A 24,869-nucleotide genomic window follows, 5' to 3' on the forward strand; every position below is an offset into this window, starting at 1 on the left:
ATTTACACAATATCATACAAATTTGAGCCCATGGGTAATGGAGGTGTTCTCTCTGCATGTGACTCGTTTTCCTTCATCTGTACAGACGTTACCCCTAGGAAAGGGGTAGATGTCCAGTGACAAAGGACAGCCCCCCATGATGGGGAGTGAAGGTCTTGTTTGGTATACGTACTTGTACAACAGCAACCAGAGGCGACATTCCTTCTCCCTCCTGAACTGTGTGTTCCCCCCTCTTCTCTCATGGCTTTTGTGCCCAGCTGTGTCTTGAACTTCCAAAATTAGAGGACTAAATCCTGTGGCGATCCAGAACTGTAATGTGCAGAGCCACAGGGTCCTCTGGCCCAGTGGTTTTGTTCTCGGTTCTGCTCTCTGGGAATTTCTGTTGTACCAAAAATAATAGAAAAAATGCAACACAGATAATAAAAACCTCCCACTCAGGCAGCATCCACCACATGTGCGTTCTCTCTCTCTCTCTCTGTCTCTCTCTGTTTTTCTTCAGGCATCTGCAGCTGCAGCACCAAGTACTGGCATCCATAGAGGCCTGCCTCTCATACTTTCTAGGAATCTGGGCTTCCATCTCAGCCATGAAACCACCATAGTGATAGAGAGACAATGGTCAAAATGCAATATTTCCATTTAAAAGGCGGAAAAGAAATAAAGGAAACCACCCAATGTTCACACACACACATACACACACACACTCACACCTCATCACACCACTACTCCAAGGCTCTGATCTGCCCAGGGAGTGCAGGTGGGGAGGATGGGGTGGCCTCTTGTTAACTGGGCGTAAGGCAGCTGGAAGGTAAGACTGGGCTTTCTGAGCATCCACTGAAGTGTCCTTTTATTGGTGTGGATCTTGCCTCTCAGCCTGTTCTCTCCCCTTCCCACCTCTAAAATTTTGTCCGAAAGTTTGGCCACAGAGAGAAAACTTCCTTCTTGGTTTGTTTTCTCGTCTACTCCTTGTGTGTTGCTGGTGGGCCAGGAAGGAGCTCAGACAGGAAGAGCAGGAGAAGTGGTACTGAAAATGGCCTTGAAGATGTGGTTCCGCTCTATGAACTAGGGGGCCGCGCTTCCCTGGGATATGACCGCGGGGTGGTGTCCTCTCCTGCTGGCCCAGTGCGTGGCACTTCCTTCTCACATCTGGGTTGCTCCAGACCACTGCCACTGTCCCTTCCAGCTCCCCACCACGTGCTCATGAGTGACGGGGATCAAGATGCTATTGCAGGTGGTGATGTTTGCTTTGTCTTCAAGAAACTGTGAAGCCAAAAGTCAAGAATTGATGGAAGAGCCACAGGATGGGAACACTTTCCCCATCTTGGTGATGAGGCAACACAAAGTCCGGCGAGATGCAGGTGCCTGAGCCAACTCAACTCTACCTTGGCACTGGCATCATCTTGATTTAGTTTTGTTTTATATATGTATATTATATATATATTTATATATATATATATATATGTATGGGTTTGTTTTTTTAGCACACTGTCCCATTCTCGGGTCTGGATTTAGGGCAGTTGGTCCTCGGGACAGGTTGGACAGAAGGGGCCAAGGTACAGAAGAATCCCGAGATTAGCGTGAGGCCCAGGCCCCCCCACGCACAGAACATGGACCATCCATAGCCATGGCTGATGTCATCGGGGAGTCCATACAGGTAGCGTGGGTAGCGTGACAGCTCAAAGTTGATCCCAGCCACACAGGTGCACAGTGAAATGATGCAGAAGGTTCCTGGAGAACAAGGGGAAAAGTTGGGGTGGGGAAACGGAGAAGGAAAGGGAAGGGGAGAGGGAGGGAGAGAAAAATTAGGGTTATTACATTTTCAAGTTTCTTGAGGAAGAAAAATGAGAAGATCCAGGTTAGAGCAGATGATCACAGAGGTCACCATCTGGAATATTCACAGGGAAGACAGTATTAAGGGATCATCACTTCCTTACTCTAAAAATTTCCCAGTCTTGGACAAACTCAGGAAGTCTCTTCTTCTGGAAAACACCCAAAATAACTATCTCGTTAGGAGTTTTGTGGAGGGGGAAGTGAGGCAGGACAGCATTCAGTTCATTTTTCTAAAGCATGTTAAATTCTTTTTCTTTCTTTTTTTAAATAAATATATTTTAGTTGTAGTTGACACAATACTTTTATTTATTTATTTTTATGTGGTGCTAAGTATCAAACCCAGGGCCTCGCAGGTGCTAGGCAAGTGCTCTACCACTGAGCCACAACCCCAGCCCTTCATTTTCTTTCTTTGAAAAGAGAAAGCTTCCCTCTTTGTACTTATTTAAAGTTCTTTCTGATACATAACATCTTATGCAGTATTATTTCTCCAATCTATTCACTAACAACTCTTTGGCCAGAAGGAGAAAACTTCTTTCTCAGTTCGTTTTCTCAGATTGCTAACTCCTGGAAGTCATTTTTCATTTCCAATAAGACAACATTTCCTAAAGCATTCTCCATGGAACACCAGCCCTCTGAGACCCTCCTTTGCAGTGTGGGGTGGGAGGGGCTGAGTCAAAACAGTGGGAGCCTGAATATGCTTTTTCATTCAGGAAGACTCACAATCCATGTTGGCACAAGTTCACTCAAATCACCTAGTTCTAAGAGCTTTTTCACAAGCTTGTTTGGTACTGGGACCTCCTCTTAATGTTATTCATATTGACCATCAATCAGAAGACTGCTATAAGAGGTAGAATAGGATAAAATATTTTAGAATCAAATCCATTTTTAACCAGTATAAATATTTGGTATACCTATGATGAATTCAAGAACTTGTTCTCTTATGTTTTTTTTAACCCCCAGTGACCTGCAGAAGTATGTACAGTTTGGGAGGGCTGGACTGGGTCAATGAAAGGAGGAAAGAGAGGCGTATTTTTTAAGGGGAGGGAACAAAAGTGGTGCATTATGTTTGACATTGACTACACAAACTCCTTCCTGCTTCCAAACAGTCAAGTTTCTTGAAGGTCCAGCCTATGTCTTCCAGAAGATACCTGAAGGACAAAGGGGAAGAGTGGAGTAAGATAACGAGTTTGTGATCATTTAAGTGGCCACAGCAGCTGCAGTGATACCCAGACACAGAGTAAGGGCGTGTGCTGGGAATTATGCTAAGTGCTCAGCAGGTATTGAAACTTTAATTCTTAAAACAACTCTATGTAATGGGTCATATTATTATCCCATTTTACTGATGAGGGTATCAAGGCCCAGAGAGGTGAAGTCAGCCAGACCACGGCAGCCAGACCACGGCTTGGGGTCTTCTCCATTTTCTATTTAAGACTGGCCATCAGGCAAGGTGGTCTCTTCATAGAAACACCCTCCCCACGTATGATGGTCCACTTAGGCTCCAGCTCAATGTGGACTGGTGGGCTGTAGTCCTGGAGGGCTAAAGCAGATGACTGGGTCCCATCCCATAGTCTCAGGTTCACAGGTCTTTGTGCTCTTAACAAGTTGTTGGAGGATGCTGATGCTGAGGGTCAGGTGGCCATACTTCAGAACCATTGGGTTAGGAAAAAGGTTTTATTGAAGAAAGAGGAAATGTAATAGGTCAAAGTTCAGAACACAGAAGCAGAAATTAAAAATAGGCAATGAAGGTAAAATTTTACCCATAATCCAAGAATTGAAAGTTCAAAGTATAATGATAGCTTATGATCTATCAAATCAGTAAAGTTTTAGTTTGATTTTTGTTTTGCCCTGTTTTCTAAATGATCATCTCCAGAAGTAGTAAGGGTACAAAAAAGTGGACCCTCCCATAGACTCTAGGGGGACTGTAAATTTGTGTATACAATAGTTATACCTTTGACTTAGTGACTTCATTTTAGGTTAAGAAAATAATCCTACCTGGGAACAAAGATCAGGAACAAAAATAGTTTATGTGGTGGAGCATGTAGGGAGGAGGGACTGACAGGAGCCCTGATACTGGGATGAGCACTATTTCCTGAGCTAAGAGGTTTGAGCTTCACGTGGAGTCAGTCCTTGGAGGGGTCAAGGCATTTTGATGACTCCAATGTGCATTTTCAGAGACGACTAAGCCAGAAGCGCAGAGAACAATCCAGAGGTAGGGAGACCAGCTAGGAGGCCACTGTGGGCATGAGAAGAGAGGAGGATCTGGAAAGACTGGACCAGAGTCTGGAGATCCTAATGGCTTAGTGAATAATTGCTTCAAGAATGATTAGTTGTAGAGACAATGGGAAGTGATGTGCCGGGACACAAGTGCAGTATGTATATGTGTCACGAATGTCTGTGTGCATGAGTATGTGCTTATGTGTGTTCATGTGTATATTTGTGTGTGCATGTGCATGTATTCCATGTGTGTACATGCTTGGGGGGGCAGCAAAGTATACACACAGCCATTACTTGTGAGAATAGTAAGGATGGTCCCAAATCTGTGGGAGTCGCAAAGCAAATCATTCCCTTGTGTTGTGACTAGTTCTCAGAGTGAATTCTTTGATGGTTCCCAAGGTGGACTAAGTCTCAACTCAGACTTCCTAAATCCAAATCTCTTGGGGGATAATATGGGCATCATTAGTTTTTAAAAGTTTCACAGATGGTCTATGGCCATACCACCCTGAACGCGCCCGATCTCGTCTGAAAGTTTCTCAGATGACTTCTGTAGATCAGCCTTTGGAACCCTCATGTTGGAGCAGAGGTGCTTTGTCCTACCTGGAGACACAGCTCGAGGTAGGAGAGGGCACACGACAGTCCATGGGGTACAGCCAAGGGGAAAGCAATTGCCTGGGTGTGGCAGAGCAAAAGAAAACTGTGTCTTGACATGATTTTCAAATATTCCAAATTCTAACAAACAAAACTGGCCTGTTTGTGTCTCAGATAGTGCGGCTATGTTTCTGACTGCTAGCCTGAGAACCTATCATTGAATGTTCAAGTATAAAATTTGCTAACACATAGATTTAAGACAGAATGAATGTGTGTATGTGCTTGCACACACGTACATACATACACAGTCACCTGCCCAGTGGGGTGAGTTCAAATTTGAGCTGTCCATGGGATGTTCAAGGTACTGAGAAACACGGATCTGGAGCAGTATAGAAAGTTCTGCCTGGAGATGTGGACCAAGTCAGCCTCTTATAACTTGAAGCTCTGGAGGTGATGAGGTCCTGTGGAGACTTTACATAAGCCATATTTACAAAGGACACTTTGGAAAATGGGAACATTTCTTCTCATAGCAGCTGTACTGTCCTCTTCATGAAGTCCAGGGATTTGTTTTGGGGGAGAAGGTCCATCTCAATGGAGTGTCGGCCTTCCCAGGCTGCCTGTGGCTGCAAGAGCTTGATATACACAATTTTCATAGCGTATTCCACCAGCAGAATGGACAAGACACAAAGAATGTGGTTGATAAATTGTGAGTGGAGAGAAGGACCATGTGGACCCAATTTCCAATGGGAAATGACTTCTAGAGAACATACATCTTCTTACGTTATGCTAATGGAGTTAGTTGGGGCATTTTCCTGCCTTCACTTCCTATAAGTTGTACTGTGCCTTTGGAACTTTTCAAAATTCTTCTTTTCAATATTCCTAAAGATAGAAAAACTTCCATGGCTCTCACTCAAGATGGTCCTCTAAGTTGGTAGGTCTGTGAGAAATGTTTGAGGATAATGTGTAGACCCGTTTCTGGATTTGTCTGAAAGCCCTCTTAATAAAATGCCCAATTAAAAAAAAAAAAAGATGGCCCTTTAAGCCACTTATCTGCACAACTTGCCAGGAAGTTTCCCTGCACAAGAAGAGAAGAGTTGGAACAAGTTTTGTTTCCACATATGCTACTCTTTCTGTTATGAACAAGGATTTATATTTTTATATACTTCTCTACTAATAAATTCAAACTGAAAAATGTGTTTTAATTGTTAGAAATGGCTAGAATTGGGCATGTACTAGATCCTCAATAAATGAATCAAATGAATAATGAGTTGCCCTTGTTCCTCAGCATTGGATTCTGATAGTTTAAATCACAAGGTGCTTCAACAGATATCAATTGAGTCCTGGGGAGTGGGGGAGGGGAAGACAGAGAAGCAAGGACCCTGCCTGAATGATCTCCATCTAAGGCAATGGGCACAACTCTGCCAGTAAATTGGTGGCTAATCGGGGAGTGTGGGGTGCATAATTCCCCCCAGCAACTTGCTGGGGTTAGGTGGGGGCCTTTGGGAAATTAAACAAAGATGTTAAATGGCTCTGATGGAAAAGATGTCTCCACGAAAGGGCAGCAAAAGGCATCATAGCATGGAAGTTGCAACCCAAAGTCCCATGGGTGGTGGCACAGGGCTGGGGATTGCTGAGGAAACATAAGGGAGATTCTGCTCAGAAAAGTTCAGGTCCAGCCCACTCTATGGGAAGCAGGAAGTAGCAGACATGGCCTCTGAGGCTAGGTCTTTATGCTTGGTCATTTAATTTCTCATGAGTACTTAGCAATAGATAAGTGAGGATACAGGAAAGGCAATAGTAATAACGCATGGTACTATCTTCTTAACAATACCTCCCATGGGTTGGGGTTCAGGCCTAACTCTGATCATACTCCAATTCTAACTGTAGTTCTAGTGCAGCAATTAAGTGACAAGAACTCTGCCCACTTGGAGCAAGGCTGTGGTATGTGCTGCAGACGCTGGCTGTGAATCATGACAAGTATGACTCTGGCTAGGGCAATAGCGGTGCTTGTGGTAAGCAATGTCAAGTCTGGGGGTGGGGACAGATTGGCCATGATTGGGTGGAGGGGACAGTTCCTGTGGCAGGGGGATCCATGAAATTCAGAACAGATAATCAGCAAGTGTTTGTTGAACTTGTATGTTTGTGCCAAGCACTATGCTGGATACTAGGGAGATAAAAAAAAAAGGAGATGATGAGATGATAAAAAAGAGTTGATAAAAAGACATGATCCCCATTTTTAAGAATCTTTAATTAAATTCTAAAGTAATTTTTTTTTTAAACAAAAAAGGCTTATGATCTAGTAGGGATAGGAGTCATGCATACCCGAAAAGTCAAGGTTGAAATGAAGTTGGTGCCAGGCTGGGGCTGAAAAAACCCTGAGTTAATCATCAGTTCCAGAGAGTACATGACTAAAAGGTCCCCTCCAAGCCTAGCAGTGTCTAGGAAAAGAATGAATAATAAATATCTGGTGGCAAACGGTCAGAATAATTCTGATATGGTAATGCCAGATCAGGGAGGATTTCCCATGGGAAGTGAGTTTGATAGAAGAACAGGATATCTGCAGGCAATAAGCTGAAGGGTCCCTACCTGGTCATTGCCCTAGCTCCATGCCTGGGCTGAGACGGCATGCTGCATGCCCCGACTGCACCTCTCTATTGCAAAATACCCAGTGCCACCACCAGCATCAAGCTTCCCCGTTCCTCACATGAACCACTAGTAACCAATCACTGGTGTCCTGCCTTCTACTCTTGCCCCGTATAGTAGCCAGTGGTATTTTAAATCAGATTATGGTTATGATTCTGTCCTATTGAAAACCCTATAATAACTTGCAATAAATACAATCCAAATTCCTGTATCTTGCCTATATGGCCTTACCTGAGTGGATTTTGCCTACCTCTCTGACCAAATTTCTCACCTTGGCCCGCAACCCCCTACACTCACACTCTAGCTACACTAGAAAGCTTTCTGTGTCTCAAACTAGCAAAGTGTGTGTCACCTCTGCCTAGAATGGCTCCTCTTGGATCTCAATTCAAATGAATGTCATCCTCAGAGAGGTCCTCCCTGGCCTCTTCTGAAGTGCCACCTTCCCTGGTGGTCTTCAAATCATGTTCCATGGAGACGTCTCGGGAACTGCCAATGGGAAGGAGGAAGAGAACAGGAGAGACTCCTAACCCTCTCTCCTCTCTGGGACCAGTACAGCTCTGTTTTTATTTCTTTCCATGAGAAATTTTGATGAAAGAAAGGATTGTAGTGATGTAAACACTTTCAAAAACCACTGGCCTTTCCCATTACCCATGGGATCTTCATTCAGGTATATCACTGCAGGGACTAGCCTTTGGACAGCAAAATCCAATGGCTGTTCTATTAGTGACAAGTCCTTGCCTTTGGCAGAAATAGACCATCAGTCTCAGCCTTCACTCTGGCTGGTCCAGCCAGGAGCCTCAGCCTCCTTAACCCAGTCCTACGGGCAGACAGATGAAACCGGGCAGTCGCAGGTTTCATTACCCTCTCTGTGCCAGGACTCTTGCTGCCATGAGCTCAGAGTTCAGGAGTCCAGTTAGAAGATGTGGCACTGTTCTAGTGTCCCTATCTGTACACTCCACCTGTGAGCAGGAAGCCATGGCCCAAGGGACAATGAGCTGTGTACATATAAGTGCTACCTCTCGGAGGTTCAAACCCAGCACCTGCTTCTTTTGATGACCATCCCACATGAAGCTCTTTCAGGAATCACAATCATGATGTCACCTTTTAACCTACCACCCTGCTCCAGAGCCCACCTCTGTGTGCTGTCAATACCTGCAGGAAGAGGGGAGGGCTCTTGCAGAGTTCTGGGATTGCTTCTCCCCACCGGCCCCCTACGCTCCAGTGAGGGTGGAAGGCAGAAAACTGTTTTCATGCCCAGATTCCCAACTCCTGTTCCAACACCAAATACAGCTTCCTCATCCACTTCCTTCGCATTGCTGCCATCTCTAATTAATGTTTCTTTGGTTGCCAAATACTAGATTCTAGTTTTCTCACTAGTTTTAGTTTATTGGCTGTTGGACAACTTCTGCCTGCTTGGAAATCTCTGCTCTTGGTTTGCAAGCTGCCCCGAGACCAGGCTTCCTTGCACCTCCCTTGCTGCTCCCTCTCAGTCTCCAGGGGCAACTCTGCCTCCATTTACCTTTTCAGACCTGCAGGGCCCTGGCTCTCCTGCTGTCTGGCATCACACACTGTCGAGCAACACCCTCTTTCTATGGCTGGAATGACCACCAGGACAGGATTGAGATCTCTGCCTCTTTCCTTCTTTCCTCACCCCATCCCAGGGACACAGCATGTCCATATGTTCCCTGGACACACATTTTCAGTGCTACCCCTATGTTATGTGTTGGAAATTTCATCCACAGATTCATATTTAATGATATTTGAAGACAGGCTTTGGGGAAGTGATTAGGATTAGATGAAGTGATGAGGGTGGCTCCCCCATGATAACGTTAGTGGCTTTGCAGAAGGAAGAGAGAACCGAGCCGGCATGCTTTCTCTTGCCGTGTGATGCTTCCCACCCTCTTATGATGGGCATAAGAAGGTCCTTGTTATATGCTGATGCCATGTTTTGCAACTTCCCAGCCTCCAGAACCAGGAGCCAAATAAACACCTATTATTTATAAGTTACCCAGTCTCGGGTACAGTCATGTGTCACTTAGTGATGGGGATATGTTCTGAGAAATGCATCACTCTGCAATTTTGTGAGTGTCATATCATAGAGGTACATGATGTTCCTTGGAGATAGGACTTTTTGAGCTCCCTCATACTCTTCATGGTTCCCACTGTTATATATGTCATCTGCCACTGATCAAAATGTCATGAGGTACAGGACTGCATTTTATTACAGCAACAGAAAAGGGACTAAGACATCCCATTTACCAAAATTCCCTTAAGTTCCTAACTTCTTTTACCCCTGCAGAGACTTACTTTCCTTGTAGGGAGATCAACCATCTCAGTTGGCCTGGGATTTGGGGAAGAAGGTGTCTGAAGTGTAGAACTTTCAGTACTCAATCTGGAGGTCCTAGGCTGAGAAGACACCTTACATACTGGCTTTCTCAAGATCCTGTTCTCCACTCAGGCCACCAGGCAGACTGCAGGGACTGCTATAGTGAATCCCTGCCTGTAGGGTTTAGAAAGTACAATATCTTCTCCAGTGGAAAAACATAGAAAGTTGGATCCTTGGGATGTGTTGTTAATGTTCAGAACTGCCAGGCTGGGATAGCATTGTTTGGGACAGCTAATTCTTTTTGTCACCCTGAAAAATCACCTGGGAACACTTAATCAGCAGCCAATAATGATTCCATCCAATGCCATCTTAAAGGTTAATGACCAAGATATTTTTAAGCTGATATTCAGTTCTGATGTTAATTCATCACTCAGCCCACTTCTGAGCACTAATTGCGGGTACATAAGGCAGTCAAGATGGGGCCTCCTGTGTGGTCGTTGCCAGAATACCCTGTGCAGCGAGGGAAGGGTAGAACATGTGTTTCCACACCCTAAGGGAGTCTCAGAGAAGCCACGGCAGTAATGCCACAGCAGTGGACTCTGCGGAGAAATAGCGTCAAAATTTGGGCCTCAGGCTAGGCAGCAGAAATGCTCTTACTAATTCAAGAAGCATCTCCTAGGAAACCGAGGCCCTTGTGAGGGTTCTCACAGGGATCCAGAGCAGTTATATATTGTATGCTCAGGCATTTCCCCAAAGATCTATTCCTGATGTGACCAAGTTGGGCCCCAAACTTCCCCAGTGCATCATGTCTCCAGCTTTCTAGAGCTGGAATCCATATGCGGGGCATTTTCGGTTCCCAGGAGTGAGCAATGATGTGCACCTCCCTAGCCCTGGCCTGCTATAGGGAGTGAGGGCCTCTGTGGTGACTGGGAGTCCACAGGTTTCTGTAAAGCTGTTGCTGCAGAAGCCCCGCAGTGAAGCATGTGCCAGGGAGGTCTGGGACAAAGCGTCCCAAGTCTTCTCTCTACCCTCCCCCGCTGCAATCCACATCTGATTTTTAAAACCATAAAGGAGCAAATCAGCAAGCAGGGAAAGAGTCCCTCCTCCAACTGTGGCGCATTCATCCTAGGAAGCTGATGTGTGCTAAATCCTTCCTTTGCTTAGATTAAATGCCCTAGGAGCATTCAGCTCTCAAGAACACCTAATAGCTCTGTTCAGAACTGCACGGAATATAAATGACTGCTGAATTATACACCATTGCATCATCAGCTGCCAACAGGCAGGTCACAGGGTTTTACATCAAAGGTGCCTTAGGGATTCGCTGGGGTGAGGCATGGGCGGGGCGGGTGTGTTTGGGAAGAGAATACAGGTCCAGGGATGGGACTCTGAGTTAGGGCCAAGTCACCCATCATTCTGCAACTGTGAAAATTGGCATAGGCCAAGACACTGCCACGAGTGGAACCTGGAAGCCACACCTCTGGGACAGGCAGGATCTTGTGTTCCTGAAGCTGCGTCTTTACACTACAAGTCTATCCTACATTCTGCCATGTTTATGTTACAATAATGTCGTATTCCCCCAAAAGAACTGGTCCATTCACATAGATTGGCATCAGTGGGCTCTAAAGAGAGTAGACCTAGCCTTTCATGTCTGTGGATTATACAACTGTGGATCTAACCCACCGCAGATCAAAATGTTTGAAAACACAAGATTTTGTCTGCAGTGAACATGTATGTACTTTTGTGATCATTCTCTAAACAGTACAGTGTAACAGTTATTCACATAGCATCTATGTTGTATTAGATATTATAAGTAATCTAGAGATGATGTAAATATATGAGAGGATGTGCACAGGGTTTATATAAATTTCACGAGAGGCTTGAGCATCCAGATTTTGGTATCCATGGAGGAGAGTCCTGGGACCAATCTCCCATGGATACTGAGGGGCACGAACTGTTCATCCAGATTCCTATCATATAACTGAAGTCTTATCCCTTGGTTTTTACATATCCATATGGTGGCCACCAAGTCTAGAAACACAAGTGTATGGACTGAATTATTCCCCTGGAAAATTCATATGTTGAAGCCCTAACTGTCCTCAGTACCTCAGACATGACTGCATTTGGAGATAAGGTTCTTAAGGAGGTAATTAAGTTAAAATGAGGCCATTAGGGTGGGCCCTGATGCAATCTGACTGGTGTTCTTATAAGAAAAGGAGATTAAGACAAAAAAAGAGACACCAGGGCATGCACACCAAGGCACCCTCCTGTGATGAGGCACAAGAGAGAAGCCATCTCTTGTAAAGGAGAGAGCTCTCAGAGGAAACCACTGGCTGGCACGTGGAACTTGAACTTCCAGCCCCCAAACTATAAGAAAATAAATTTCTGTTGTTTAAGCCACCTTGTATGGTTTTTGTTATAGCAGTCCTGGAAAACTAATACAGCAGGTGAATACTTGATAATTGGCTTAACAGCATTGCATCGCAGTATACCATAAAATAAGAATATCTATGTTCCCAGACTCGATGGCCACCCCATAGCTAGAACAGGCATCTAAACAAAACCATATAAAATGGTAGCTGCTGGGCATCTAGTGGGTTGTTTTCTCCATGTAATCTCTCTTACATATCTGTGTTCACTCCCACTCAACATGTTTAGACTCGATCACAAGGTCACTGGCCACAGTGGCCTCTATACTACACCTAGATCCCTTACAAACTTGTGAAGACATCAAAGGGCTGAGCAAATGGAAGAAAGCATTTACGGGGTGTTCATAGGCTTCATTACAATGGACATTCACCAAGGTCACAATGCCATTGTCCAGCCTCCTTCCCTGGACACTGACCTTCCTAACCTTCACCAGTTGACAAAGAGTCCTTGGCTATTGTTTATGATCCATGTATATCCTGAATCTCCTGAAAAGCCTTCCAAAGTATTCCCAGCACAGGCAAATCCACAGTTATTCTGAATCCCTAAAATTTTTGTGTTCCGAATCAAGCAATCCAACAATTAATCACAGAGACTGCCTCTTTCTCTGTTACAGTTTGTGCTTCACAAGAACTGGAATGGTGGCGATGTCTCCTTTGGTGTTACACACCACACAGAGTATAACTTCTGTATCACTGGAGGAAATGGAATTTCTAGTTATGGAGCTTTTAAGTCAAACACGATCTTTGAAGCCTAGAGGACAATGAAGTAGACACTATGCCTGGTCTTCCCACTCTCCTGGTTCCTCCTAAATTGTGATGTGGTTGCTGAGGTGTTGTGCACCTGTGTGTGTGTGTGTATGCGTACGCATGTGCGTGCACGCATGTGTGTGCATGCCCAGGCCTGTATGCATCCACTTTGTATTTCAATTGGTACCTTGGGTTTCAGAGAGTGTTTTTATTTTTGCAGAAATTCAGCATCAGAATAATATCCTCTCTGCAGGATTATTTTGAAGAATGGTAATAATACATGTGAAAAGGCTTGGAGAAGTTAAAATTGCTTTCTATATGTAAGGTATAATATTAGAAATGGCAAGCTTTAAGTGAAATTGAAGAAAAATTGCTCTTAAGGACAAGAAAAAAAATGTGGTTGCTGTTTCCATCTCCATTGGCCACTCCATTGTCATCCAGCCTCACTCTAGGGTAAGTGCTACCCCTGGGGAGTGACATTTCTCAACAAAGACCAGAGGAAGTGCTTGCGCAGGACTCTTCATTCTGTGGACTTCAATGGAACCAGCACCATGGAACCTGGAAGGATCTCAAAATCCACTTCCAAGACAGACCTTCCTTGGAAATGAACTTGTCTTTGAGCAGAAAGAGGTTACAGCCCTCAGTAAGGTCACATGGTGCCCTGGTGGGCTTGTGAAGAGGTTTGTTAGAACTGTGGCTCCACAAGGAAGGGGAAAAGGAATGGTCAGAGGAGAAACACTGGCAATCACTGTTCAACTTGAGTTGGACACCTGTTTTAAAATTTTCATTATTGTACTTTTAATTCATTATCTTCTTAATTGTTAAAAGTTACTGAAAAAAGTTAGAATAAATTTAGGAATGCATGCAATACTTGAAAAGATGTTTTCATTTTCCTGATTGATGTCCCTGCTCCTCCTAACCAATAAATAAATCCACTGCAAACAGTTTGGGTATGTATTTTTTCCACTTCTTAATTTTTTTAAAAATACATTTTATAGGTACTTTTTTTTTCCTTACAAAACCATACTATTTTGTCCCTTGCTTTATCACTTCCTGGAATTTTGGTGACATTCCATATCTAGACATAAAACCTTAACAACCATAAAGCATATCACATTGCATATATGCATTGAGCATGGCCAAACTGAGCATGCCTCCATTGACAAGAGTCTTCACTGCTTCAAATATTTTGTGTTACAAAGAATATTGCCATAAATATCCAAGTTGGGGGGCTTTTAGAAGTGCTGCCACCGAGGATCCAGTCCTGGCTCCTCTGGAATATCAAGGTGGCCTTGATGGGTATCCCATACTGGTTTATTACAACTGAAATACATTTTCATTATTTATAGTCTGTGCAGCATATTATCCTTTCTTCTTTTGACTAAAACATAACTGTTTCCCATGAGGAGGCCCCAATTGTGGTCCTAATGATTAGTTCTACCCACTGAGGTTAAGCCTCAGTATCTTATATCTCTTGGGATTGCTGTGATCTGTGGATGTGTGTGTCTGTGTGTATAATGTACATATTATGTATGTAAATGTATTTGTAAACTATACACAATATGTATATATACATATATATGCAAATTATAATGTACATGTGTATTTAAAAGTATGTATATTACTACCTATACATCAAATAAATTATATAATTCACACAGTAATCCTAAGTTAAATTAAATAATTTGCTGGAGATCTCAAATCACGTAACAAAGCAAATATTTGTTTTTGCCGTAGAACCTCAAACTATTGGACTGTGGAAACATCTAAGAACTATCCATTTTACTTTCTTCCATTTTTTTTTATTTTAAAAAAAATTTCCCCAGGGGAAGCAACCACTGGCTCATTCCACTTTGCCCACCTGACCTTGGGTATTTCATGCTTCATGGAGCAAGATTTGCTATGCTATGAGTTTTCTACAAAGGGTAGGAAGGAGAGTTCTGGAAAGGAAATGAATTAAGAGTGTAGCATCACATATTTTTCAATGAGAATCTTTGCAGATTCATATCCATCTGGGCCTTGGTTCAGAGCTGAGTTAGTGGGATCCAACTGGCTTCTTAACTAAACTGAGAGTGGCATCTACAGCTGTGCAGAGAGGAACATTCTCAAACTGTGATTTGTGAGCTTCCAAGAGTAAAGCCACTTAGAGCATGCCATCTTCCTGCCCCTGCCTCTCTTTTCTCCTTGTTCTGATGACAGTGGTCCATGCGGTAAACTTTGAGAACATGTAGAGAAGAAGGCAATTCTACCTTTTCTTGCTGGAGATCCATACTTGGGATAATACAAGCCTCCTGCAGACCTTCTCTGGCATGTAGCTTCCTGGTTGCTCTGGTCATTCATCTTCCTAGGCAACATACGAGGCTTGTGCAGAGAAAGTTACATCACCTCCAGGACTGGCACAAAGCCCAGTCAACAGACATGTCATTACACTTGAAGTCCTGTCGCGGTGGTAAGGAGGCTCTTATGGCCCAGGGAGACACTAGTTAGCCTGCACCAGCTTCCTGACAGGACAGTGACAACACATAGGGATGTGGTTTGGTGGAAAGAGTACTCCACCGGCAATCAGAAAACTGAGTTCTAGTCCCTCTCTGTACCCACAAGTAGGGAAAACATTTCATCTGTCTGGGCCAGTCCCCATGACCATGGAACACAGGGATGGGACCAGATCCCATCTCAGGTACCTTAGAACTCCAGGACTTGAGGTGAGAAAGTACCATTCTCACTTGCTCTAGGACTTGCTGGCCCTATCTACCCAGCATGAGCCACATGGAGAGGATCCTGCTTTTCACCTCCTGACACTCCAGAAGGGATGGTGGATGAGTCATTAGGCATCAGTATTTGACATCCATGTGCACACGAGGCTCAGCTCTAACATGCCTTGATTTTCAGTGTGGAAGGATGGGGGCCCAGGTGTTTAAGAATCTGGAAGAAATTGGCTCCTGAAAGAAACCTCTCTGGTTTCTGCCCTGTCTGATCCAAGTCAATGCCATGTTACTTAGGAGAGGAAGCAGCTTGGGGACCACCAAGCCAGAAGATCAGGCGAGACTGCCACCTGGTTTGGTTTATGATTCCATCCATGGCACTTTGTCACCTTGGCCCTGGCCTTTCTTTGGGAAGAAAACCTATACCTAAGTGATTTTTCCATGCTGTCGCCTCATTGCTGGACTGGTGAACATACACATAGGTTCATGGGGACAAAATGTTTATATGTGATGTTCATATGACAGACACTGTTCCAAGTGCTTTACTTAAGTTGGCTCACTTAATCCTCCAAGCAAGCGACCTTATGAGGTTTAGACAAGGAAATTGCTGAAGGTCACACAGCTAGTTAAGTACTGGAGCCAGGATTCAAAGCCATGCATTATCCACTTATGATGCTGTCATTACGGCTATTTCATGTGCACCTATATTGCCACTCTAGATGGGGCCCTCCAAGGTGCTGGGCCCCATGAACTGGCCCCTCTCTCCATGTCACTTATAAGAGGAAGCAGTCCCTTCTCCTCCTTTAGCAGGAGGACCTCAGAAGCTTAAGTCTGCATTCTAAAAAGTATGGAGTAGCTTCCTACCTTGTGGGCCTTAATGAGATGCTGCAGTAAGCAGAGCATGGCTGGCCAGTCAGCCTGAGCCACTAACTCAGGGTGTGTAAAAAACTGTGACCCAGAGGCTTCTGGGAAATACAATTTCCATAGAACTTATCTGAAAATGTGAAGAGCTGAGCCATAGAAAGCATTTTCATTAATTAGCCATTATTTTAAATAAAACGTAGCTAAGAGTGCAGTAAGATCTTTGAGAAGAGATTGCTAGGTTTTTACAGGGCATCAGGGAGAAGAAAACATCTACCGGCATTCCTTCCTACTCAGGTCCCAAATTGAGGGATCAAATATCATAGATTTATGTTTTAACCTCATATAAAGTGATCTGACCTTTTTATTTTTTTCCAGATAAAAGGGATATTGCCTCATTCACCAGAGTTCACTTATATGGAGATATTTTAAAAATGCAAATGTATTAGTAACATGTGAAATCCTATATAAAGAATAACAAAAATATATTAAAAAAAACCCTTAAATAAATAATAAAGCCTTGCCTACTATTTCTAAAAAGGTGCCAGCTCCGGGGCCAGGAACAGTTTCATTTAATAGACATGAGGAGCCTCTGCAGGGCAAAGGTAAACAGAGGGTGAGTTTACTGATTCCTCCTTCAGCCTCCACCAGCAGCTCCCCTGGGAGGCAGTCACTCTCCCCAGCAGAGGGAGGCTTCCTCAGTGTTCTCACAGTTCCCTCTGTTACGGCACAGGCCACCTGCCACCCTACTGTCTGAGCACCCACTGCCTGAGTGGCCCTCCAGGACGGGGCCATGCACATCTTTATTAGCATGTCCCAGAGGCTAGAAGAATACCTAGAAAACAGTAAGCGCCAACTGATGGGTACTGAGTTGATGAGTAACATCATTAACAAGTGCAATAGGGTTGCTCCAAATATTTGAAAGACGGTTGGAAGAAGTTACTGACTTTAATTTATGTCCCTTTAGCGGAAAGCACCCAAGTGAAAAGTTGAACTACAGAAACCATATGAAGGTTTAAAATAAAGAGGACAAAATGACAACTAGAGCAGCAACAAGGAAGGGACTCCCTGCCACCACAGAGGTTCTGACACATGGGGGAGATAGGCAATGGGCAGAAATCTGCTCTCTAAGCTACTCACAATAGGCAAGTGTCCCCAGAATGATGTAAGTTCAGAGGAAGAGGAAGAGTCTGGACTTAGTTAAGACAATTCAGAAAGGTTTCTGGAAGTTGCTGACTGCAAGTTGAGCCCTGAGGAAAGCCCAGGGCTTCAACAGAAGCAGCGTGAGCAATCTGTTCCAGTGGAGCACAGGACACGTGGCTGAAGGCACAGGACACCAGATTGTGGCTAACACCAAACTTCAGGCTGGGGACACTGGATTTTATTCTATAAACATCAGGGAACCACAGAATATTTTTCATCAGAGAAATGACATGGTAATTAGTGTATTTTAGAAAAGCAGTATGTTGTAAAGGATGAATTCAGTGGAAAGTAGGGAAATGAACATTTATGAAATGCTGATTCTCTGCTAGATGCTTTTGCTCTGTGTTCACTCATTTCATCGGCACAACAGCCCTACAGGGCAGGCAGCACTATCTCTGTTTTACAGATGAGAAAACGCAGGCTCAGGGCTGGCAACCAACTGGTAGGACAGAGATTTCCACGAAGGGCTAAGTGAGTCCCCAAACACCACAGCAGTCATAAGGGCCCAGATGGAGCTCAAGGCGTGGAAGTGAATGAATGGGCCACAGAGAACACTGCGAAGGAAATATCGGCAGATGTTGACGATTGATGGAAAGGTGAGGGTGAAAATGGAAAAGAGAAAAATTACTTGAGTGGACAGACTGATCTTCAAGGATGACAAGAGCAGAAGGGAAAAGAGAAGAGCTGACATTGATTGGGAACCTGCAGTAAGTCAGGCATTTAACATGTGTTCCGTCAACATACAACACACGTGTTATGCATGTGTGTAGAGAAAAGACAAGAACAGCTGAAGGCACGTTTGAGATTCCCAGAGGGTAGAAGTGTCCAGCAAACAACTAAAACCGTGATCTGGAGCTCAGACAAGACTGTTCTACACCAAGGTCCAGGCTCATCTGTGTACACATTGTCTACACCATGAGGGTGGGTGTTGCTGACAGGGGGACACGTTTGTAGGGAAAAAGGAAAGAAAGAAACAGAAAAGGCAGAAAGAAGAAGAAAGAACACAAATATGTTGCCTTAGAAGAGAAGAGAGTTTCAGGAACAATGGAGATGGGTGAGCCCTAGGGCTGTCAGGAAGAGGAGGCTCAAGGAGAGGTGACAGGTGGAGTAGTTGGAAGCAAGCACATCTCCAAAAAAGAGCAGTTTCCCTGACACAGTGAGACCAGACTTCAGGAGGTGATGTGGGTTGGTAGTGAACCTCCAGAAATAATAACTAAGGATTATTCTTTTTGTCTCATGAGCCCCAAGCTTTGCCTTTTGTATGAGAATATATGAAAAGGTAAGGCCTCTTCCCGTTTCTCTAAGAAGCATTCCATGAACCGAACCAGTCTCCTTTCTGCTGCCCAAGAACAACACCCCTTTTCTGCATGATGAGGTATTTGCATGGGGTTAGCTCTGACTCTACCAGTTCTTGAGTTGTTTGAGGATCATATACATTGGTTGATAGGGGAGAGTGCTGCATGATAATTAAAAGCCCAGGCTTCAGAGTCAAGTGGATTGGAGTTTGAATCCTCGCCTCAGGAACAATGTGCCCTTGAGCAAAGCGCCTGCACGCTCTCAGCAATCGCTAGGAATTGCAAAAAAGTAAGCTGGTGACAAAATGAGCAATTCCAACACAAATGCACTGAGTGCTCACTGGTGCCAGGCTCCGGTGCAAGCATTCTGCACATCGACTTCTTTAATCCTCTCCAGGTAGGTGCAACGTCACACATGGTGAAACTGAGGTGTGTGAATGCTAAGTTTGCCTAAGGTTTCAGAGCTTGGATTCACCCTGACTCCGATGACCTTTGCTTCATCTGGATTTGAGGCTCCTGGGAACATGTAGGTAACAGAAGGGCCTCCCTTTTTGCCTTTCTCTTCCTACCTTCCCACCCCAAGCAAATATCCACCTGTTCCCAGCTGATGGGAGGGGTAGGGGACACTGCGGGTGCTGGTGGATGGATGTAATGGACACTTGTGAATGTCTGCCCTGCTGGTTAAGCCCTAAGGCCTATTTTTTTTTATCCCAGGTAGCCACTTTCAGCATCCGTTCTTTCCTCCCCCACTCCCAGGAACACAGAAGGAAGAATGGGGATTAGGGTGAAGATCTTAGATTAAGGCCTCACCATGTACTTAATTGCATGACTCTCAGTTAGTTCCATGGCTCTCTGGGTCTAGTTCATTATCTGCCAAGTGCGGGTGGTAATACCCTTCTTAAAGGGCAGCTGGTGAGATGGGAGGAGACCGTGCCTAACGCTTTCCCAGCGTGGGTGTTCGGCTGATCTCCCCTCTCTGCCTCATCCACCTGCCTTCTAAGGGGGTTGAAGGTCAGTAAGTTCTTACCCTTCCTTTAAAAGCTCTGTGATCTCTAAAATGCTGCCCAAACCATAAACAGCCCTGTTCCAGGGTTAAGACCGGCACCTTCCCCCTCCAAGAGTGGTAGACAGGTAGACGGATGATGTCCTCTTATCTCACAAAAAGACACAGAATTCTTTTTTTTTTTTTTTTTTATAGTTTGCATTTAAAGGTATGAGCCATGAAAAGGAAAGTAGATAATTTATCACACTAATTGATACGGGTATCTGAGTCCTTTCTAAAACTGTGAACAGTCCCAAGGCCCCAGTGGGTCTTATTTTATCTTCCATAGCACCCAGGACTTAGTAAGCACTAGACAGCTGGTTGGGCATTTAATGAGTACTGAGCATGGGGCAGGTATGAATGGGTCACTCCAGGGAGGATGGACTTTCTTTTTGCTGTCATAACTTGGATGTCCTTGACCTTTTGATGCTTCTGTATTGAGAGTGCATGAATCTTCCAAACCCCGAATCAAGACACGAGGTGTGGAACACGAGCTGGTTGCGAGAGATGATATTTGAAATCAGGAGAACTATAGAAGGTCAGGGAAGCCCAGCAGGTTTGTACAGGCCTCAGTAGACATGGTTAAGATGCAAGCCACTACCCTCCTGTCGTAGTTGCTCAAATTCTGCTAGGAGACAGACGTATGCTCACCAGAGTAGACTGAATTCACATGTCCAGGACCACAGTCCTAACCCTTTCCCATGTAATGCTCTGAGGTGGCCCCAAAGTCATTCTCCCTTAGGCCTTCGAGCCCCTGTGTAGTATGGACAGCTGAGTGGGTTGGACTTTCCAGGCTTCACCCACCTGTCCACAGTGAGGTGGGGTGCAAAGCTGCTGCCCTGGGCCAGGTGGGCCTGGCTCCTCACTGCAGGGGCTGCTTTCAGGCCCTGCCCCTTGGCCCTCTGAGCTGGGCCAGTTCTCTGAGTCTCTAGCACCCAGGAGACCTGGGGGCTGTAACTTCTATTTGTACACACCCATCTGCCCACTACAATAGGCCTGCAGCTTCTCAGGGGTCCCCATGTTGGGCCTGGTCTGGTTTGCTATGATGTCTGGTACCTTGGCTTCAGTCTCTTCCCCAGGTCCTGATGCTTGTTGTGCATCCCAGCCAACCAGAAAGTGGGGTGACAAGGAGCCTCAAGAAGGCAAAGATGTCCTTGGGCCTGACTCTTTGGGGGCACTTCTCACCTCACCCTCACCATACCTGCTCCACCTCTGCGGCCAAGAGAACAGAAATTTCCCCTCACTTAATCCTGCTCCTCCCTCTTGACTACTTCCCGGGAGCAGCTGTTAAGCCTAATAGGAGGGGTCTCCAGCAACCAGCATTTTTCTGGTTGAAAATGACTTGTTTCAAGGGTCAGAAGCTTGCCTGACAAGTTCCCTTTCTCTGAAACTTGCACATCTCTGAAAAAACATCTCAGAAGGGCCCAGAGAGGGGGGATTTTGAAGTCACTTGAGAAATTCCCTGTTTCCATGGTAACAGAGCACTGTGGCACCACCACTGCTTCTTGGGCTTTCATTTCCCCTGGCAGGCTGGTGGAGAAACTCTTCTTCAACCACCACTTGGCAGTGGAGATGGTCGTCCAGTTGCCCTGCCCTCCCCTCCCCTCCTGCCTGTCCCCCTGTCACCCGCTCTTGTCCAATGTGATGAAGCAAGGAACTCCTAACCAGGCCACTGTGGTGTTAATTCTATCCCAGGAAAGACAGAACCTTACTGGGGCTGAGAGAAGGCCTCAGGGTGTCCGAGTCCCAGGCTGGACTGCATTCACTCAATAATTCAGACATGTGACTCTGCTATTCTACCTCTGGAACTGTCCTGCCTAGGTAAATGGCCTAATTAGCTTAAAGTCTACTAAAAGCATCCACAGACTATGTGCCTCTTCAGATTCTCTGAACCCTTTGCTTCTACAACCTCACTTGGCCATTCCCGTTACTCCCAGATGTTACTGATATATTCTTAGACAATTGTTATGACTTTATTCTTACCCAGCCTTAACCAAATACCTACATTGAAATAATGGCCTTAAACCAAACTTCCAGTTCTTAAAAAGTCCTGGTCCTCCCTCCTCCCTCTGAGATCCCTCAAAGTTTTGCAAGCTGGAGTTCTCTCTTATCACACAAGAAATAAAAGCTTTCTCTTATTGACAGGTGGTTTTCACAATATTTGGGGAGTCTGCTTTAGTCATAAGGAAAAGGGCACACATGTTTTTTTGTGATTATTTAGTCATCACAACATCAGACTTGGCCTGACTGAAGGAGAATTAACTATAAGCAGAACAGAGATAGACCTGATATCTTAAGATCCCTGAAGCCCCTGCAGCAAGAAGGCTGCAGGGTTCTGGCTCAAGGTGTCTGAGTGCTTGGGATGATGCTGGAGGCTGAGCTGGCCTCCTGGGAATATGACTTGTACAGTGTCTTCTTGCTTTAATGCTCTGCAATTATACTCTTGAAATTCTTAATAATGTTTGAACAAAGGGTTGTGATATTCATTTTGCACTGGGCCCCTCAAACTATGTAGCCAGTTCTGGTTGGCACAGAGGGATGCTCCTGGGTACATAGCTGCAACACCTTCTGAGGGTGCATTGTACCACCTTAACCCTAACCTGGTCACCCAAGGCATGGACACAGTGATCCCCTCTCACTGAAATTGGAAGTGGCCATGTTGTACAGAGACACTGGTAAAAGTCTCAAAATATTGAATATTGCCCAGGGGAGAGCCTCAGGACAATCTGTGCAATAAAGGACAAGAGAGAACAGGGATCAATGCCCCCTAAATCAATCAACCCCCTGACCATGGTCTCCAAGGCCCTTCATGATCTGCCTGTCTGTTTGGTACCATCTTCATCTCAATCCGTATCTACTGCAACTGTCCTCTTGTTTAACTTCTTCAGATCCAAGAAACTCTTTCCCATCCCAGGTTCCTTGCATGTCTCAAGGTTCTTTTTGCAAGAATGATCCTGCCCTAGGTATTCCTCTGGCCTGCTGCTCTTCATACAAGTTCTGAGAGGATTTCCCTCAACTACAATGATGCCACCATCCCTCTCTCTTTCCCAGCCTCCTCTTTATCCACAGTTCTTACCACCTAACCTGTCTCACTTACTTATGGTACCTGCCTTTTGTCTGTCTCTCCAACTAGAAAGTGAGAAGTTAAGCAAGAGGACAATTGCAACAGATATGGATTAAGATGAAGATGGTACCTGGCTTCATGAGGACTCTAACCTCTGTACACCTGTCACTTACCAGGCAATCAGTATTTATAGAATGGATGGAAGAATGAATGAGTGAGTAGGGTAGTGATGAGCTAAGAGACGTGATCTGTCTAAGGATTTCATCTTTCTTACCTCCGTGGCTTGCAGGTGTGTGTGGCATTGGCAGTGCTGGTGTGAGACTGCTCAGAGCAGCTTGTCACCGAAGGGGGCTATTTAAAAAATAAGCTTCTCAGTAGCTAAGATAATAATATCTAAAAATTTACTAAGGACAACACTGGGCATTGTAAGCCCTTCACATGAGTTAACTCTATAATTCTCACAGCTATGCTTGAACTGGATACTATTATTAGCCCCTTTTAATAGATGAGCAAATTGAAGCAAAGCATGAAAGGCAGATAAGGAAATTTTCTGCTGCCACATGGATAGTCCAAAGCTCCTTTGGTCCTGGAATAGATCTTCATGAAAAAAATCTGTAGTTTCCACTTTTAACTGGGTGACTCTTCTTCTTGAACAAGAATTATAATCCCCAGTTAGGTGGATGGCAGGTGTGCCAAGGGCCACAGGAGATGAAGGCTGGCTTCCCACACCAGCTCTTCATGGGTAGGATGTCTTCATGCACCACATCCTCCCATTCTCCTCCCAGGCTTTGTCCTGTCTGGGTATTTCATTCTTGCTCTAGAGAACTGTGGCATTGTGGCTTTTGTTTGGTGGGTAGGTTGTTCTGATATGGAATTCACAGACCAGATTTGGGTTCAAAGGACCAAAGCTGCTCACAATTGTCTTCTGAAGCCCACATCTGTAACAGGGGTGGTCCCACTGGGTGGCAAGGATGTAACCTCCTTGGGTCTGTCCCAACTCAAGGTGAAAATGAAGCCTTCTGGCTGCTTGGGTTGCTGAATGACCGATCCTGGCCACTGACTAGACATGAGCTAAACCTAGATGCCATCTACTAATCTCCTAATAATGTGTACCCTCCCCCAAATGTCTCTTACTGACATAAATTTCCCCTCTGGGATTGCTTTAAATGTAAGTATCAAATGCCAATAAATATTCAAATATAAACCTTTCAAGGGGCAAGGTGTATTCCAGGGTGTAAAGGGGCTTATAAAACTCTGCTTAAGATTTTGAAAGATTGTAAGATAAAGAGTCAAGAGAAGAGTTGTGATGTTCTGGTGAAGTTTCACATGAAACCATAAAGCAGATTAGCAGGGTAAGTAGGTGGGTTTTATGCCAGAGTCGCCCTTGCTTGGTCATGATAGATTATGGACACTTCTGTGCTTATCAAAATGGGCTTTACTTATGGTAGATATATGAGTGTAACAACTACCATTTATCATCAGCTTTGTGTCTTGCAAAGTCATTGACCTGCTGAATTTATTCTCCCTGCCCAGGAAGGTCCTTTGCTCCTGGGTTCCCCCTCTGACCCGTGAATCATGAATTCATGATCTAGGGGCCGAATTTCAAGCTTAGGGCCTCCTTACCTTACAGTCACGCTTCTAAGTAGGGCCAGAGCTAGGAACAACATTGAGGAGGGCTTAAGAGGAGCCCCACAAGGAAATCTCTATGTTGTTCTAATTTCTACGACCCTAAAATCACTTTACTGTTCAAATAAAACATCGCCATGGGCTTTGCCTTTGCGGGTTGTAGGTTTTCAAAGTTGGGTCTTCATCAAGGTCTTTTGTGGGGTGCTGTGCGGAGTGTCTGGGTTCACTGCTCAGCTCTCTGCTCTCTGGTGAACCGATGAAGCAGCTACAGATGCTGGCTATGTGGAGTCATTGGTTTGCAA

General features: G+C 44.8%; 1 protein-coding gene across 1 annotated transcript in view; it reads right to left on the reverse strand.

Moving 5' to 3' along the window:
- Window positions 1-1,470: 1,470 nt before the first annotated feature.
- The window catches only part of Tmem178b (transmembrane protein 178B), a 342,112-nt gene continuing 318,713 nt past the window's right edge, over window positions 1,471-24,869 (reverse strand). Inside the window, exon 4 of the mRNA XM_027952127.2 lies at window positions 1,471-1,725. Within this exon, the coding sequence (XP_027807928.1) occupies window positions 1,475-1,725 (251 nt within the window). The 3' untranslated portion in view covers window positions 1,471-1,474. The remainder of the gene's footprint in view (window positions 1,726-24,869) is intronic.

This window comes from Marmota flaviventris, chromosome 1, assembly GCF_047511675.1.
Source record: "Marmota flaviventris isolate mMarFla1 chromosome 1, mMarFla1.hap1, whole genome shotgun sequence".
In the NCBI taxonomy this organism is placed as follows: Eukaryota; Metazoa; Chordata; class Mammalia; order Rodentia; family Sciuridae; genus Marmota; species Marmota flaviventris.